Here is a 16964-nt window from a genome sequence, read left to right as displayed (position 1 = left end):
TAAGTGGACTGCAGTTTCACTTTGTTGAAAGTACAGGGCTTTTACGCAGTTTCAGGGGTGTCCTACGTAAAATGGCCTCATGATCCTAGTAGTTCCATTCAAGCATCATGTAGAGCCACTTCACTGACATTTTGCTAATCCTCTGTGATCGTGTCTTTAAAAGGATAACTTGGTTCCAATTCTCCTGACATAGGATGATGTATTCCCTTCTGCCAATTTTTGTGGCCTCATCATCCCTTTATCTGCTGCAATAGAATGATACAAAGAGGAAAATGTAAGAAGAGTTTAGGCTACATCTAGGAAAGACCTGTATAATTTCCTTTGGCAAAATCAATGAAAAAACATAGGCAAAAATATAGCTGAGCCTTTGGAAACACCAATGCATTAACAAGGGTGTTTCTCCTTTAAATGACATCAACTTCATGTGCCAGAAGAGGTGTAAATGTGATATCAATGTTAGTCTTCACAGAAATTCTTTCTTTTTCCCTCCTGTGCACCTTTACTTCAGTTCCCATAAGAGACTCACTATACTCAGGTGTTTGACACAGGAAAGCTGATGTGTGACAAAACAGGAGAATCTAGATTAAAGCCTAGACACAGGAGTAATGAGTAAACTGCACTCAGAAAAACTGGGGCAGGAATCCAACTTGGATTTATGATACACTGAGCCAATACTATTAATCACTAAACCATTATGCCCACCCTTTTTGTCCTGAAACTTTCTTAAAGTGAGCAATACATTGTATTACCAAAGTGTTTTTTAATTATTTATTACAAAAAGTGTTGCTTATTGTGACCTTTAAAAGGGTCTGTTACCATTACAAACTATGAAAGTGTTACGTAAAAGAAGGCCCACTACTAGCAAATCTGTCTTCCTAATGCACCTTGCAGACACTGTAACCAATATAATTGTTCACAATTAATCTTTCTTCACAATATTTTAATGGTCTTCCCTTTCATAAATACATTAGGAATAATATTGGATGTCATGATATTTTCACTATAACAATAATTTTTTTCAGACACATGATCATATCATGTTTTTTTCCAGGAGAAAAATCTTTAGATGAAGCTCTTTCTGTCACTTGTAGGCTTCCATAGTTCTTTTAAACCATCCCCCAACATACTGAGCAAAAGCTCATTATCCCCCAGCTCCCCAAACAGCTCAACCCCCCCCACCCCCCAACTGACAAATGATGGCTGACTGGAGGCCACACCCTGCTTAAGCTCCTAGCAGGCTCTGCTGTGCTGAAATTTACACGCAGCTGTTGCGACGTGTGTAGAAACTGTGTCACCCTCTCCGTTATATTAGAGTAGGGGTGAATGAGACAGACATGAATGGTGGTTTTTACTTTTTAAATTTTAAGATATTTAGAAGTGAATGAGCTGGGCTAATACTCGGAAGCTATGGAGCTGGAAAGAGTAATCCTAGTGAGCCAGTGTTTTTCCTATATTCTTTCTGTGCTAGGAGGCTTACTGGTGGTCATACCGCTGGCTCTGAATGGGAGCCATTTCAAAGGGAGATGTCTGCTATTTACACAGGGATTCTGGAAGCAGGAAAATGGGACAGGGGCTGATGAGATTAATTCTAGCATGGAAGATTCCATAGCATCTCCCAGACTGGTGGTACAACAGTGGGGTCCATTAGCTGCCTGCCAGTTTACCACCTTTGTGGCTGTCTTTACTGTGCTGTTTGGAGCCGTGCAAACCTGGAGGAGCCTGTTCTACCTACATAAGGGGCATGATGAGTGAGTTGAGGGGGGCTGCTAGGGGATGGGTGGACTGGGGAAATGGGGTGAGGTTGTTTAGAGTACTGTGCTTTAAATTGATGGTGTAGACTATAGACAATTCTTTTAGTATTTAGAAGTGACTGATTAAAGTTAATGTTCTCGAATCTTTAGGTTATCAAGTACTTAATGTCCTTAATGGATGAATCCATTAGGAATGTTATCTCCATTTCCACATTGCAAAAAGCTTTAAACTAGATAAAAAGTCTCTGTATTTAAGAATGTATTAAATTAGTTTATCTGTAGATAAAATATGAAAATCAAATACTGTCATTTGATAAATTAAGCTCATAAAATCCCCACGATATTAGTACCGAAACACTGATGGCTCAGTTTATATTTGTGATACTATGATATTATGTATCAGAATACTGCATTTGAGTTTCAAAAGGCAGAAAGAAGTAATATTGTGTGACTATCCTATCCTACACTTCTACAAAAAAGTTTCACCATCTCAATCAATCAATCAATCAATCAACATTTATTTATATAGCACATTTTCATACAAAAAAATGTAGCTCAAAGTGCTTTACAAAATGAAGAATAGAAAAATAGAAGACACAATAAAAAATAAACATAAGTCAACATTAATTAACATAGAATAAGAGTAAGGTCCGATGGCCAGGGTGGACAGAAAAACAAAAAACTCCAAAGGCTGGAGAAAAAAATAAAATCTGTAGGGGTTCCAGACCAAGAGACCGCCCAGTCCCCTCTGGGCAATGCCTCTCTACCATATTATGACTCCAGAATTCAATTATTGTTAACTGTACGGTCCTATTTCCTAAGGGCTATAGGATTTGATGCCACAACACCAGACAGCATGTTTATTATAAATTGAGCATGTTATCCTTCTGTGGTGAAGGGTTTCTATTGTGGTTTTGGCAAATTTAAATTAGTGCTGCTCACATAGGTTTCCGTTCCTTTAACCATGAATTAGATCAAACAAAATTTGAAATGTATTGTCATTTATTGCTTCTCTTTTCTTTAAGGATTACTTGAATTTCCAGATCTGCATGGTCGAAGGTTCCCTTACATCTTACCATGTTGTGTGACACTAAGAAAACATTTTTAACATGTCTGTACTCTAAATGTATCTATATAAAACCTTCCTCATCTAAGGTGTTAAAGAATGATGTTGTTCAGCAAAAGATGGCGCAGCCAACTTGTTAAAGCATTTAAACTTTTAAAAGCATGTTAAACTGTATGACTCCTTGCAAGTCCTATAACTTGTCAATGCTTTATTATAGAAATATGGCAACTATTGTGTAATTATGAGTAGTAAATCACTTTGGATAAATATATCAATAAAAATACATAAAATAAATGTAAATCAAAAGGTACTGGTCTTTAATCCAACCGGTTAATGGCTCACTGCGTCGCTATCACTAAAACATAAATAATGTGTACATTTACTATATTAAATAAAACATATAGACAATTTGCTTTAATATTTATGTACTATATTGTTCTATTAGACATACTGAGCATCAATGCCGTCTTGAACCTTGCCTGGCAATGAGTGTGGCATCTCACATTATGTTTCACAGTGTGTGTACTATAATTCTAGAAGTTTACATGTGCTGATCAAGAAACTCTTAGCTGGAGGTACTTTCATAATTCATTTACAAGCTTTGCATTTTATTTGTTCTGCAATATGAAGTTTTAGACCCTTATTTCCATGAAGGACAGACATGTTTGCTCTTTGATACAATTTGACAGAGAAGCATCTTTTGGTTTGCATCATTTTAAGCTAACATCAATGTCTTTCATTTGATGCCTGTTCTCATCACTACCCATAAGACACCTCTTTATGTGATTTATTTCTCCTCAAAACATCCAAATTTCTTCATTTCAGTTTTCCTTTGTTATTTTTATGGATTTCAGTCTCTCATGAACTTTAATGCTGTAACAATTCATCTGTCCATGTATTTTTTAACCTGTTACCCCATTTATCTCTATAACAAGACCAAACTAGCTCTCAGTGTGAAGATATTACTATTAGATATTACAATGATTAATCTCACTTGTTCAGGTGAAAAAAAACTTATTAAAGTAGGAGAAATGCATTTTTTGCCAATAATATTTCATATATTTCCTTTTTCAGCACATTTTTCTCTGCCTTCCTCACTTTACTACTCAGCATCTCTTTTTTTGTCCTCGCTGTTGTGGCCAGCATGTTGGTGACTATTGGTTTTCAGTCCTGGTGCAGGACTGTCACTGACCAAGGAGACTTGCTAATAAGGTACTTAATTTGCATTATTCATTACTAATAATAGTTTTACTAGAAGAATGTGTCACTTTTTGAAATCTAGACTTAAAAATATTTTGAAAATATATTTGAAGCATTGAAAAAAACTTACAATAATTTATGATAATACATCTCAAAATACACTGATTTTAATAATTTCTGTCTGACTTCAAGTAAATAACCCAACTAAAATTTCTGTACTAATAAAAAGTATAAAACAAGAGATTCTGGTTTATCTGCAAGTGACAGCGTGCATTTCACAGTGAGATATTGGGAAATGATATTTACATTCTACATGAAGACTATTTAAAATGGGGATTGGTAACTGCAGGGAAATAGTGGCAGGCCAGGTTTACCATCAATGAAAACATTTTGCAGTAATATAGAGTAAAAATCAGGATGTAAAGACTATTGATTATTATTATTAGAATCATGCTATAATACTTAGCATCCAGAGTATGAATTTAGCAGCCACCCACTGTCTGTGTGAATTTTTCATGTTTTCTCTGTTTCTGCAATGGTTTTCTTCTCAAATTCAAAAAATCTGGATATCAGGTTAACTGGCGATTTGAAACTGTTCCCATTAGACTGTATGTGTGACTGGACTGGTTGCTCCAAATCATTTTATGCTCTTGGGATAGGCTTCTGCCCCTTGAAACCCTGATAAGGAATGAGTGGATTCTGCAAATAGGAGGTTTCGCAAATAATCCTACATGTAGCAGAATCCTTATAGTAGGACCAGAATAAAATGTAGATATGTGCATACATATGAAATATTATGCATAATGTTTGCATAATGTTATGTATTATGTATGATGACAACATATTTAAGTACTCAAACATCTGAAGTATAAAATATCAATAAAAAATACACAGTAAGGTGTTTTGGAGATAGGGTCTGGACAGAGTTTCCTCCCATTTACTATCGGATCACAAATATTCAATTTATTTGTATTAAATGATCTTGAATTTTAGTTGGTTAATTTGAAGTGTACACATTTGCTTTGTAGAATATCTTGGGATGATGTCCTTTGTGATGGCTGACATATAATTAATCAATCTTTATTTTATATACCTTCTTGCACAACATGCACCAGCACAACATGCTCTAAATTAGGTTTACATTTGACTAGTAATGTTTGCTGATCATGGTGCCAAAATTGGCAAAATGTGTGTCAGATATGCAAAAAAGAATATTACTATACTGTACACATAACAATAAACTTGAATTTTAATCTATGAGAAAGACTTAGGAGTATTCGTGTAATCATTTGTGTGGTCATGCAGTCAATGTACACATTCAGTAAACAAAGTCACTAGCATGGTGGTTGATATAAAGTCCATTATTTGTGAAGTACTAGTGAACTGATTTTATACTTAAGATACAGTATACAACACATTTGTGTGATCAGATCTAGAAAACTGTGTGCAATTGTAATCTCAGTATTATAAAAAACACATAATATAGCTGGAAAAACTAATAGCAGTGCTATGTGACTTCTTCCAGGACTGTGACATTTGAGCTATGAGGAAAGCCAGAATAAGTGAAATATTTTCATTTTAGCAGACTGGGAATGGGAGTTAATGTGAATAAGGTGTGGGAAATAATTCTTCACACAGAGAACATTAATTCAATTGAGCAAGTTATCAAGCAGAATAGTTAAAAACAGAACCTTAAAATGTTTTAGAAACATTACATGAACTAGAAAACAATGTACTACAGTTGGCTGAATTATCTATTATTGGGAAAGCTATTCTTATGTAACATTTTTCACAAAATGCTTCTGATACATTAGACTGGTCTATCTCATATGTGGCTATCAAAGATTTGGTTACAGAGTTTCACACAGACCCCCATTATGCACGTGCATTCTTGATTAACAAACCCAAACACTTCACAATGACTTTTTATGACTGGTCTAGCAAATCTGAATGAACGTAAAAAACTGTTTATTTATGCTTCCTCTAATCCCATTGGGAGAAAAATAGCAATGACCATTTGCCTTACGTCATCCCTCAAACTGTATATCCTGATTAGTGTAATCTCATCCAGCTTAATCACAGTCTATATCTTATAGCTTACCCTGTGATGACAGACAGAGAGTGTATTAAAAAAGTAAACCACAACAAAAATTAAGCTTTGAATTGTTATCTTATGTTAAGCTTATTCTGTTAGGTTTGTTATTAAGGGGACAATGTAACACATTGATTCAAAATGAATGTCTTAAGGATATATTTATCAAAATAAAAACAAAACATAATATGAATAAAGTTGTAAACTGCATTATTCCAAGTCCAGGGTGATACTATAAACTACAGACACATCTTTCAAAATCCTAAAGATTTTAGGAATTTAGATTTTAGTAACTAATTAGTCGTGCTGGTGTATTCAGTCCATAAATAAAACATAAAGGTATCTTTTAAAAAGAATAATTGATTTTGATTTTTTGTTTTGTTTCTTCTTTCTGAAAACATCCCAAACATAATTGACCAGAGAGAACAAAATGCCATTTCAGAGTTAGTCAAGCGTGATACTGATTGTGTGTGTGTGTTTTTTTTTTTCATTTTGATTGCAGAGCCAGGCTGTGGTCAACCATTGTACCAACAGCAGCAGTCGAGAAAGAGACACCATTGTTAAAATAAAGTAGGCAGAATATGAAAATGTCACTGCAGCAGTTTTGACTGCTGTTGATTAACAGTTAATATCAGATTTCTTTTGTCATGAGTTCTTGGACAATATATGCTTCTTATAATATCAACAAACATTTTAGGTTGTATTTAACATACATGGGTTAATTTTAAATTGAATCATGTAATTTCACTGTATATGGTTATAGTAGCCTCAAATTAAATAATGGTTTTATAAATATTTATTCATGTACTCATTCACCCAGGATTTTTTATTACTAGGGAGTTGTATTAATTCATAAGAAATGGATAAATTCACAAACAAGTATTAAAAACATAATACCTTATATCATTTACATCATCAAATGACTAAGACTTAAGAAACAACATTGTCCTACTTCATTACTATATCAAAACCCAATTAGCTGCACACACATTTTCAAATGGAATATTATTGTTCATGAATTCATTTTATGACATTTTGCTGCATCTCAAGCACATTTGACTGTCTCCCTAAAAACTAAACCGCAATTTCCCCCACGTCATACAAATTTTCAAATTAAAAGTCTGTAAATTCACGATTTACAGTATCTCCACTTCCTTGTACAACTCCTTATACTTCATACACATTTCCAAAGAAAACAGTTTTTAATTAATAAACCTAACTTCCTTCCTTCCAAACAACGTAAAACCTCCTGTTATCCCCATACATTTTTAAAAGTGTTATTTTGGTTAAAAACAAAAGAACACAAACTAAAACTAAAACATTGGATCCTGAAAAATAAAACAATTTATCTTCCACTTTGGAATTTTATACAATAGATACCACATTTAGTCTGACCAGGAAAAAAATTAACAGCTTGTCTTCTTTCTCTTATTATTGAACCAAATGAAGAATGCACTTCTTCTTACATTTCTTACACAATGTCAAGTTTCTAAATAAGTCTCTATATTGCAATATAAAAGGCTGATATTTTCTATGAAACAAAAAATATACAAAAATGCAAGGGTCAGTAACAAACACCAAAGTAGTTTCCTGCCAATCTAGTGCTAATATAAACAGAACATAAGGACAGTAGGACAATTTTGATGAGAACACGTCATTTAGTCCAAGAAAGCAAAATAATCCTATCTGCCTAATTTATCCATAATAACATTCTGTTGAATTTTGAATATCCCTAAGGTAGGCCTACTACTATCTACCACACTACTAAATAATTTATTCCACATGCTTATGGTTATTTCCATGAAAAAACAATGTCTAATATTTATGTAAAATTTACCATTAATGACTTTATTATTGTCAAAGAACTTAATTTGAAGTAACAACTGAGATCCATGGTACAAATTCCTTACATAATTTAAAAAAAAAAACTTCTTAATCACTTTGCTTAAACTGAAGAGATTCAACAGCTTTGATCTTTCCTCATAGCTCATATCTCTCAGTCCTAGAATTAGCCTAGTTGCTCTTCTCTGGACTTTTTCTAGCGCTGCTATGTCTTTTTTGTAGCCTGGAGACCCAAACTGCATGAAGTACTCCAAGTGTGGACTCATCAGTGTGTTATATAGGTAAAGAGTACCCTTCCTTGACTTGTACTTTATACATTGTGTTATATAACCTAACATTTTATTAGCCGTCATGATAGCATCTGTCTATAGAAGTAAATAGTAATGAGTCAATTACGATTTCTATGTCCTTCTCATACTGTATGTTTTCAAATTTCAGACATTCTGTTGTGTATTAAAATCTAACATTTTTATTGCCTTCATGTAATATTTTACATTTTTTCCATTAAATGTCTGCCACAAACCTGTGTTATGTCAAGGTCCTTCTGTAATGATTATCTATCTTCCACCTAGTTTGGTACCATCTGCAAACTTAAGCAGCTTGTTAGTTTTATTCTTACAAATATAGATTACACACAAACACACACATTTTTACCCATCTAAGATGGGTTGAAATCTAAACAATCAACATAGACCTCATAGTTAATATTTGCAATGCACCTATTGGAATCTATTTCATAGTGCATGCATTGAATTTGTCATTCCAGCAGATGGTGCTACAAATGTTTGAGATATGTCATCTGTTGGAAAGACAGAGACATAACCAACAGATGGACACAAAGACAGACACCTATCCTTTTATTAAGGTGAATAAATATTTACAAATATAGGGCTTCGCTCGCCAATCCCACCCCATCCTGTGCTATGCGCCAGCAACTTTGCATCTTTGCCGCTTGCATATGTGGATTTCCCTTTCACCAAACAACAAATCTTTTAATTCTTGTGGATATGCCTCTTTATCGGGAAGAAACACTGCTTTTCCCTGCTGGCAACACGAATTAGACGATCTACAAGTCTCTGACTTAAAGTTTAAATCCGAACAATATATTTGATCTCGTTTCACTGTTCCAATATTTCACAGAGTAATAATTTCCATTTATTTGTGTTAATGCGATCTTTACTATCATTTTTTTGAGACTTTCAAATTTTAGTACTTTCATTATCTGTAACCTGCTCTGCATGTGTATCGTGCCAATGTTTTTGAATTCTTTACAACGTTCTACTTTTTCATCTACTCTTTGTCTTTAATTTCCAGCCCCGGGCGTGGTTAAATCTCTTGGCACAAAGTCTCGTCTCACGGGAAGTGAAAGTATCTCTTTGAAAAAGTCACATCTTGTTCCAGGCTAAAATGTCTCATTCCAGGATTTTTTTATTATAATAGAGAGATATGCATTAAAAGAGCTTTAGCCCCACCACTGACCCATAAAGGAAATAATTTTTAACATAACCCTTCCTGTATTTGAAACAATTTTGCAGCCTTCTAAGCTGTGTATCTTGAACTCCCACTTCTTATAGTTTGAGGCCTAGCTTCTCATGTAGTACTGTATAAAAAGTTTTCTGAAAATCAAAATGAATAATTTCATGTGCACCTCTCTGATCACATTGTTTTGTTGCCTTCAGCATATTAATGAAAGATGATCCACTAGTCTGAGCCCATGCTGTTTACTAATGCACCTGTTTTTGCAATGTGATGTTCAACCTTTCCTTAATAATTGCTTTCATTAATTTACCTCTGATGCATGTAAAGCTCAATGGTCTATAATTACTTGGCTCAGCCCATTCACCTGTTTTATATAAGGAGATAATATCTGCCAGCTTCAAGTCCTCAAAATGTCCCCTGGCAGCAGTGACTTTTATCAATTGTGTATATATCCATATATATTTAACTCCTTTTAAATTGAAGCAGCACATTTTCCCCTACAATTTTTATATCCGTCAGCATACCATGAGATTCCCTGTTACTACTGGGAAGTTTCTTTACACGTATAAATTTCTGAAAAATGCAAGTCCTGCAGCATTCACTATTTTATTGTCTATATGTTTTGATTCACCTTAAATATTCCTGATACACTTCATCTCCTTGTTTTTACTACTATAAAACAGCAAGAATCTCTTTTAGTTATTTTTAAGCTTTTCTGCAATATTTCTCTCTGACTGCCTTATTGCTTTATAATATCCTTTTAACCTTTGTTCTCATGCTCTCATGACACCCTACTTCTAGCCCTAGTGTTATTTGCCTTGTACATTTTATACAAGAACAAAATTTCATATTGACAAGGTTGTTTAACTACAATTTGCTTTTTGGCTCTCAATTGTATAATGATATTTAAGCTCACCTCATCCTCAATATTATAGGTTCCATATGCATTCTCCACCACATAAGGCAACATACTCTTCTCTCAAGGCAAGGTTGATGGGAATCATATTTAAGTTGAATAATGCTCTTTGGCAATTTTAAAAGAAATGTCTACACATGATTTGACTGCTCTGGCAACACAACGTGATTGGCACTAATTATTCCAAGTGAATGCATTCAATTGTACATTAGTCATTGTAAGCAGAAATGCAATGAGAGGATGAACTCTAACAGGGTCTTGGCAGTATTTTAAAAGTTAACTTCTCCACCCATTTTCAAAATGATATTCTGTGACACACCTCGACGACACCACCACCACAAACAGAAATTGCTCTAACTCTACTGACTTGATAACATTACTACACTATGTATGATGTTTACTTTCTAGGCAGAGACAAATCTCAACTAGAGATAACTTACTACAGTGACAAAAAATAATTGCACTCAGAAACTGGTTTGATTACAATATATTCAGTGTCAGTCCGATTTGTATGACTGATACATTGAGAACTGTGTAATGCTAAGCATGTCACTCTGGTTGTATTACAATGTATCAAAACAGATGATTTGAATCTTTACAGGTTCTTTTTTTACTAATTTTATGAAGTACTTATGGATGGTGCTAACTAAAAAATCAGGTTTACAAAAATATACCCTGCTTCCATTAATGGTGCGCCTGAGTCTATTATGGTTGTTTTATGGATATGGCAGGAACCAACATTGGATGGGGTGCAAGTACAACTCACTGACCAGTCACACCCATGCTCACTAACTGACTTAACCCAGATGGCACGGAGATGTGGGTAAACACAGAGTACTCAGGAAAAACCCTTATGGAAAGTACAAGAATGTGTGAAATCCAGAGAGATAGTGAGTGAACTAAGAATGGAACTGGGGTTCCTGAAGCAAGTGCTCGTATCACTAACTATAGCATCACAAGTATCATAATAAATACCAGTACATTTTACAATTCTGTCCACCCTGGCCATCGGACCTTACTTATTCTATGTTAATTAATGTTGACCTATGTTTATTTTTTATTGTGTCTTCTATTTTTCTATTCATTTTGTAAAGCACTTTGAGCTACATTTTTTGTATGAATATGTGCTATTTAAATAAATGTTGATTGATTGATTGATTGAATTATGATGTCATAGTAAAGTGCTCTCTAGTGTCAACAGAGCCCAAAGTTATTAAAATTAAGAATTCACTAATCAATCAAAGGGGGGATTTTAGGGAGAACACAGTAAAAAAGAAAACATTTAGCTAAACAGGCTTCATCACCCTTCTAAGCCAAGTGGTTGTAGTAGTATTGCCACATATACAGAGTACAGTGAAATTTTTAATTGCAAGTCTGATCAATATAAAGCTTGTCAGAACTCTCTGGAACTTTGATAAACAGGAGTGTATTTAAAGAAAAAATTCCTTTTTTACTTAATAGAAAATACAACTTCCCTTACCCAATATACTCCATTCTCCTGTTTCCATACCACTAGGTCAGTGTTATGCTCCCAGTTACTAAAGCCTTGTGGAAACCCTCAGAAACATTGCAGTATAGTTAGCTAAAGTACATTATATAAGAAAGACTTGGAGTAGTCATTGTATACTGATTTTCAGTTTACATTCTTATTTGTATGTCCGGCCAACATGCAAAATGTTATCCCTTTCATGATAAGCAGTATAGTAGTTCACATACTCCTCCCTTTCAGAACTACACAAGTGTGTTCCCTTCATCTCTCATATTTATTGCTCTTTCCGTGTCTCTTCTGACCTTTCCTTTTTCTGCAGTGACTCTTCTCTGCTGACTCAGGGATCTGCTAATTTCTAACAGGGACCAACCTTTAAAAATCCTTCCAGGAGTTACTTCTGGGCAGGCTTCAGAATCATTTATTTGGTTAGCTGTGGCCGTCTGAAACTAGAGTCATTAGGTACAATTAGCTGCCTTTAAAGACACTGTATACTGAGTTGTCTACCCCCTAGTGTCCTTAGGGAGTGTTATAGGTTTTTTCCCAGGTGTCATCTTCTTTCTTTCTTTCTTTCTTTCTTTCTTTCTTTCTTTCTTTCTTTCTTTCTTTCTTTCTTTCTCTTCCTCTATCTATCTTCCTCCTTAGGGTGCTCCTGGAAGATTTTCCTCTATGGAAAAGTGTGCAATTACAAACCTTGGAACTAATTGGAAGTCTCTTTAGCATCCAAAGGAAATTCTCTGCCGACTTTCTTTATCTCTCAGCCTTAAAAGAAGCTTCCCCTACCGTGTACCACATCCTTCCCCTGGCAACACCTTGCCAGCGCCTTTATACTAACTGTATAATTTATTGACTAGAACGAAGGCAGGGACGAAGATCAAGTGGCAGAAGCAGGTTTATAGACTTCCATACTTAAGCATATGAGTTCCGGGTATATTACTGCAGGGTTGCAGGAATCGGTTCAAAGCTGGTTCTTTTCCTCTGATTGACAGTTTTAAGAGAATTTTTTTTTTCACTTGCTCATTCATGCAGTGTCTTTAGTTTTTATAAATCATCAGACAAAACAATGCTCCTTACACCTATATATAAAAACAAATATATTGACAATCTACCTAATTTGATGGACTAGTTTGTTGTTATTTTAGTATACTTTAAAGAAATTGTGAACTGAGAGAGACTGCTTTTCTAATTTGTTATTTGTTAGAAATTCAAATTAAGCATACAGCAGTCACAAATGACATTTTGTTGCTCTTGTTTGTCTGTGTGTAGCAAGTGATAACCCACTGTCCACAGACTCTACATGCACATGTGTTTTAGGAGTGTTTCTCACATTATTCTAACACAAGATACCAGTTGTGTTTCTTATGAAATACGTAGTACTAGGGTGTTGTACCATGTTAGCCATTATGAATGTAGAGAAAAGCCAAGCAAAATGACACCTTTGATTGGCTAACTAAAAAGATTACAATATGCAAGCTTTCGAGGCAACTCGGGCCCCTTCTTCAGGCAAGATGTAATACAGAAACTGAAGTTTCCTGTGTTTATATCGACACACTAGGACAAGAAACAACAATGGTAAATCTTTAAATGAAAAATCTTAAATGTAAAAAATTAATAAGTTCATTCAGGCTAAGATTAATTAAACAGGAGAGAGAGGAACAATGTATGGTCAAGATCTTTAGATAAGATAACTGTCCAACATAATCCTTTGAAGTTTGTGATGAGTTTTTCAAAACAATATGGGTCTGTAGACAGGTTGTCTGTGTCATTATACCACTGGGCATAAAGCAGGGGCAAACCCTTGGTGGGATCCCATTTCTTTGTAGGCTAAGTTCACAGTCACACTAGAGGTTAGGAGCATGTGCTGATACAGCTTGTTGCCACACCCACCACATGACAAACCTCCTCAGGATCCCAGATTAAGACCTGAGTGCAGCCATGCAACAGGTGACACCTCAGCACCACACTAGTTCAAATGGAATGAAACTGTGTGAGGTTTTTTATGGAGGCTGGAGTGCCAATTTTACCATCAGACAGAACCACAGGCCAGTTTAAAATGACCAATTAAACTAAAATGTCTTGAAATTAAAACTAGCAACATAATGAAAAACCCATTACCACATGAGAAGAATATAAACAGTCCATACAGAGATATCTGTACCAAGAAATCTGGACATTTAAAGATGTAGCGCTAACCACTGTTCAAGCCACTACATCAAAAGGTGCGGTTTTCCACCTAGACTTAACAATACCTGCTTCTTTGTCTCTCTACAGCCACAGTTGTGAAGATGCTCAGTATACCAACTTGCAGCTAGATGTGGACACCTCAGCGTTTTACACACAGTTTGGAATTGCACAGGTAAGAGAGCAACAGAAGAAAGGTTGACACAATGGTAAAATGGTTCCATAGTTGTACAAAGGTGGTGGTGCAGGACTGGAACCAAAAGATATGGATCTGACTAAATTTATCTAACCTAAAAATATACTACAGTTCATCACTTTGTTGTGCTTTTGATTCAGAATGATGGTACAGGGAGCCATCATTTGACGTAAATTATCAGCAGTCAAAAAAAACATTAGTTTTATGCATCTATTTTATCTATTATAAGTTTGTGAAGCATGAGCCAGCATCAGACATAGGTAAGGAGCATTTGTCCTTGTATGGCACATTCACACACTCGTACTGAGACAAACTACAGTGCGGCCAAGAATTATTTGTACACTGTGGAAAAAATGGTCAAAAATGGAAACGAAATTGAGGATATTGAAGAACAAATTCTAAAAGCTGCCTAAAATGTTTCAATTATTTGTGTGCTATATAAAGAAACAAGAAAAACTTTTATTCAAAATATAATAACATAATTTTCAAATAATGTAGTTTTTTCACAGTGTACAAATAATTTTTGCCTGCACTGTACAGTGCATCTGGAAAGTATTCACAGCGCATCACTTTTTCCACATTTTGTTATGTTACAGCCTTATTCCAAAATGGATTAAATTCATTTTTTTCCTCAGAATTCTACACACAACACCCCATAATGACAACGTGAAAAAAGTTTACTTGAGATTTTTGCAAATTTATTCAAAATTAAAATTTTATAGAATTTTTGCTTTCAGAATTGGGAAAAACTAAAAATAATTTAATAGAGTACACTATAGACAACAATAATTTGCTTGGGATAAACTGTTTAAAATTTGAATCTTTCCCCATATAAAATTTGAAATGGCAAGCATATAATAAAAAAAACACACACACAAACATACATAAAGGTGTTCGAATACTTCTATGAATACATGTAGGCCACATTCTACCTTAAAATATGACTGACTGAAAGCCCACAAAATGTCAAGATATTCAAAAATGAAAGGAAAACTTCTAAGATCAGAAATTGTGCCCTTTCTCAGTGCAACTAGATAGATAGAGGGCACTGTCGTCCCCATGAACCCTCAGATCAGATACCAGTTAAAAGTCCAAATATTGAATTTATTATAATAATAATGTGCACAAAGCACCATAAACTCCACAATACTCATACAATAACCACTCAATACACTTACAATAAATCATCCACTCTCCCAGACGCGTAGCCACCCTTCCTCCCAAATCAGCTCATCTGTCTGTGAAGGAAAACTCCAATGTCCATGATGCCCTGCTGGAATTCGGGGCATCTCTATGCTGCCAGAAGGGCTCCATCTAGCGGCGTGGGGGTATTGGCCGGGATGAACGGCCAGCCATATCTCAAAATTGATAGATAGACACTCCTGCACCCAGAATCAAGGTGTGGTGCAGGGTATTGCCACTAAAGTTAAATAGAATGTAATAGTGTAATGGTTTAGCTAATGGCTCACACTACTTGAGATGCTATTATCCTAGTGAGAGCTCTTTTTGGACATTTAGACTGATGGCAATAATTAAGGTAGTGAAACACAATACAAAGTGCAAAAAAAACTGTGGACAATTCTTTTGTTTTTATAAAGGTCACTGCTTGTAAGATACTCTCTAGACTTTGTCTTGTCTTAATGTCCTGCTGTGGAACTTTTTTGCTTGTGTATATATATATATACTAGCAAAATACCCGCGCTTCGCAGCGGAGAAGTAGTGTGTTAAAGAAGCAATGAAAAAGAACAGGAAACATTTTTAAAATAACGTAACATGATTGTCAATGTAATTGTTTTGTCACTATTGTGAGTGATGAGTGTTGCTGTCAAATATATATATATATAGCAAAATACCCGCGCTTCGCAGAGGCAAAGTACTGCTTTAAAAGTTTTATTAAGAAGAAAATTAAACCTTTTTAAACTGAGGGAAAATATACCAAAAATTATTTGTTAAGGATCTCATTGTATACCACATTGTGTGTTCGGCCCTCCGGTTGTAATATGACCAAGCTGTGCGCTGAGCTTACTCTTGAGCATGCAACGTACAGTTGGCCATGTGAACAGTAATCTTGTTTCAAATCTCACAGCTTGGATTGCTGCTGTCATAATCAGTTTGAGTTTCATGGTTTGTTTCAATTACGACAGTATTTGCAGGACTTGTGTTGAAGTGACATTCGGCATCTGTCAAGCGTTGTAAGTATACAACCAGTTTCATCGATAACTTTACATCCAGCTTTTGAGAGTTTAAACATTCATAAACATCAAAGTGTCCACTACTGAAATCGTCACCTGTGAGCCTAATATGTTTAAGAGGCATTGGCGGTTGTCGAAAGGTGTAAAATATTTGGCCATTTCGGTACACTTGAAAGTGAAAACCGAACAATTCAGCGGCAGCCATCAACTCACATGCAGAACCATAGGTGAAGGGCTTAAACATTTCACTCTTCTAATGCTCCTGTGTAGTATAAGTATCTCCTGTACCGTCATCAGTCCACACCTTGAACCTGTCCCAGTCATTCAATACATAAGACACAATGTTCCTCCGGATATCAAGAGTGAGCCTGATATGGCCGTGCAATATGTAACAAAGAGAATGGAAAAGATTGGTGCCATCTCCGGGCATGGAAACCACTCGGTAAGTGACAGTTCTTTGATCGATGGTGATCACCTCAATAGACATGGTAATGGGGGTTGCAATGATAAAGGAAATGGGTACCTGATCGATGTAAAGTAAGTCTAAAATACCTACACAATAA

At 35.1% G+C, this 16964-nt stretch overlaps 1 protein-coding gene across 2 annotated transcripts in view; it reads left to right on the top strand.

The window, feature by feature from the left end:
* Window positions 1-1210: 1210 nt before the first annotated feature.
* The window catches only part of zgc:153018 (uncharacterized protein LOC767701 homolog), a 30540-nt gene continuing 14786 nt past the window's right edge, over window positions 1211-16964 (top strand). The window contains exons 1-3 of one of the 2 annotated variants that reach the window (XM_039760736.1): window positions 1211-1748; window positions 3892-4029; window positions 14104-14188. In XM_039760736.1, coding sequence (XP_039616670.1) covers window positions 1408-1748; window positions 3892-4029; window positions 14104-14188 — 564 coding nt within the window. In that variant the 5' untranslated portion in view covers window positions 1211-1407. The remainder of the gene's footprint in view (window positions 1749-3891; window positions 4030-14103; window positions 14189-16964) is intronic. The other variant, XM_039760737.1, reaches the window with a different exon arrangement.

The sequence above is a fragment of the Polypterus senegalus genome, chromosome 8 (genome assembly GCF_016835505.1).
Source record: "Polypterus senegalus isolate Bchr_013 chromosome 8, ASM1683550v1, whole genome shotgun sequence".
Classification (NCBI taxonomy): Eukaryota; Metazoa; Chordata; class Cladistia; order Polypteriformes; family Polypteridae; genus Polypterus; species Polypterus senegalus.
The sequence above is the reverse complement of the archived record's forward strand: the minus strand, read 5'-3'. Positions and strand labels throughout refer to the sequence as shown.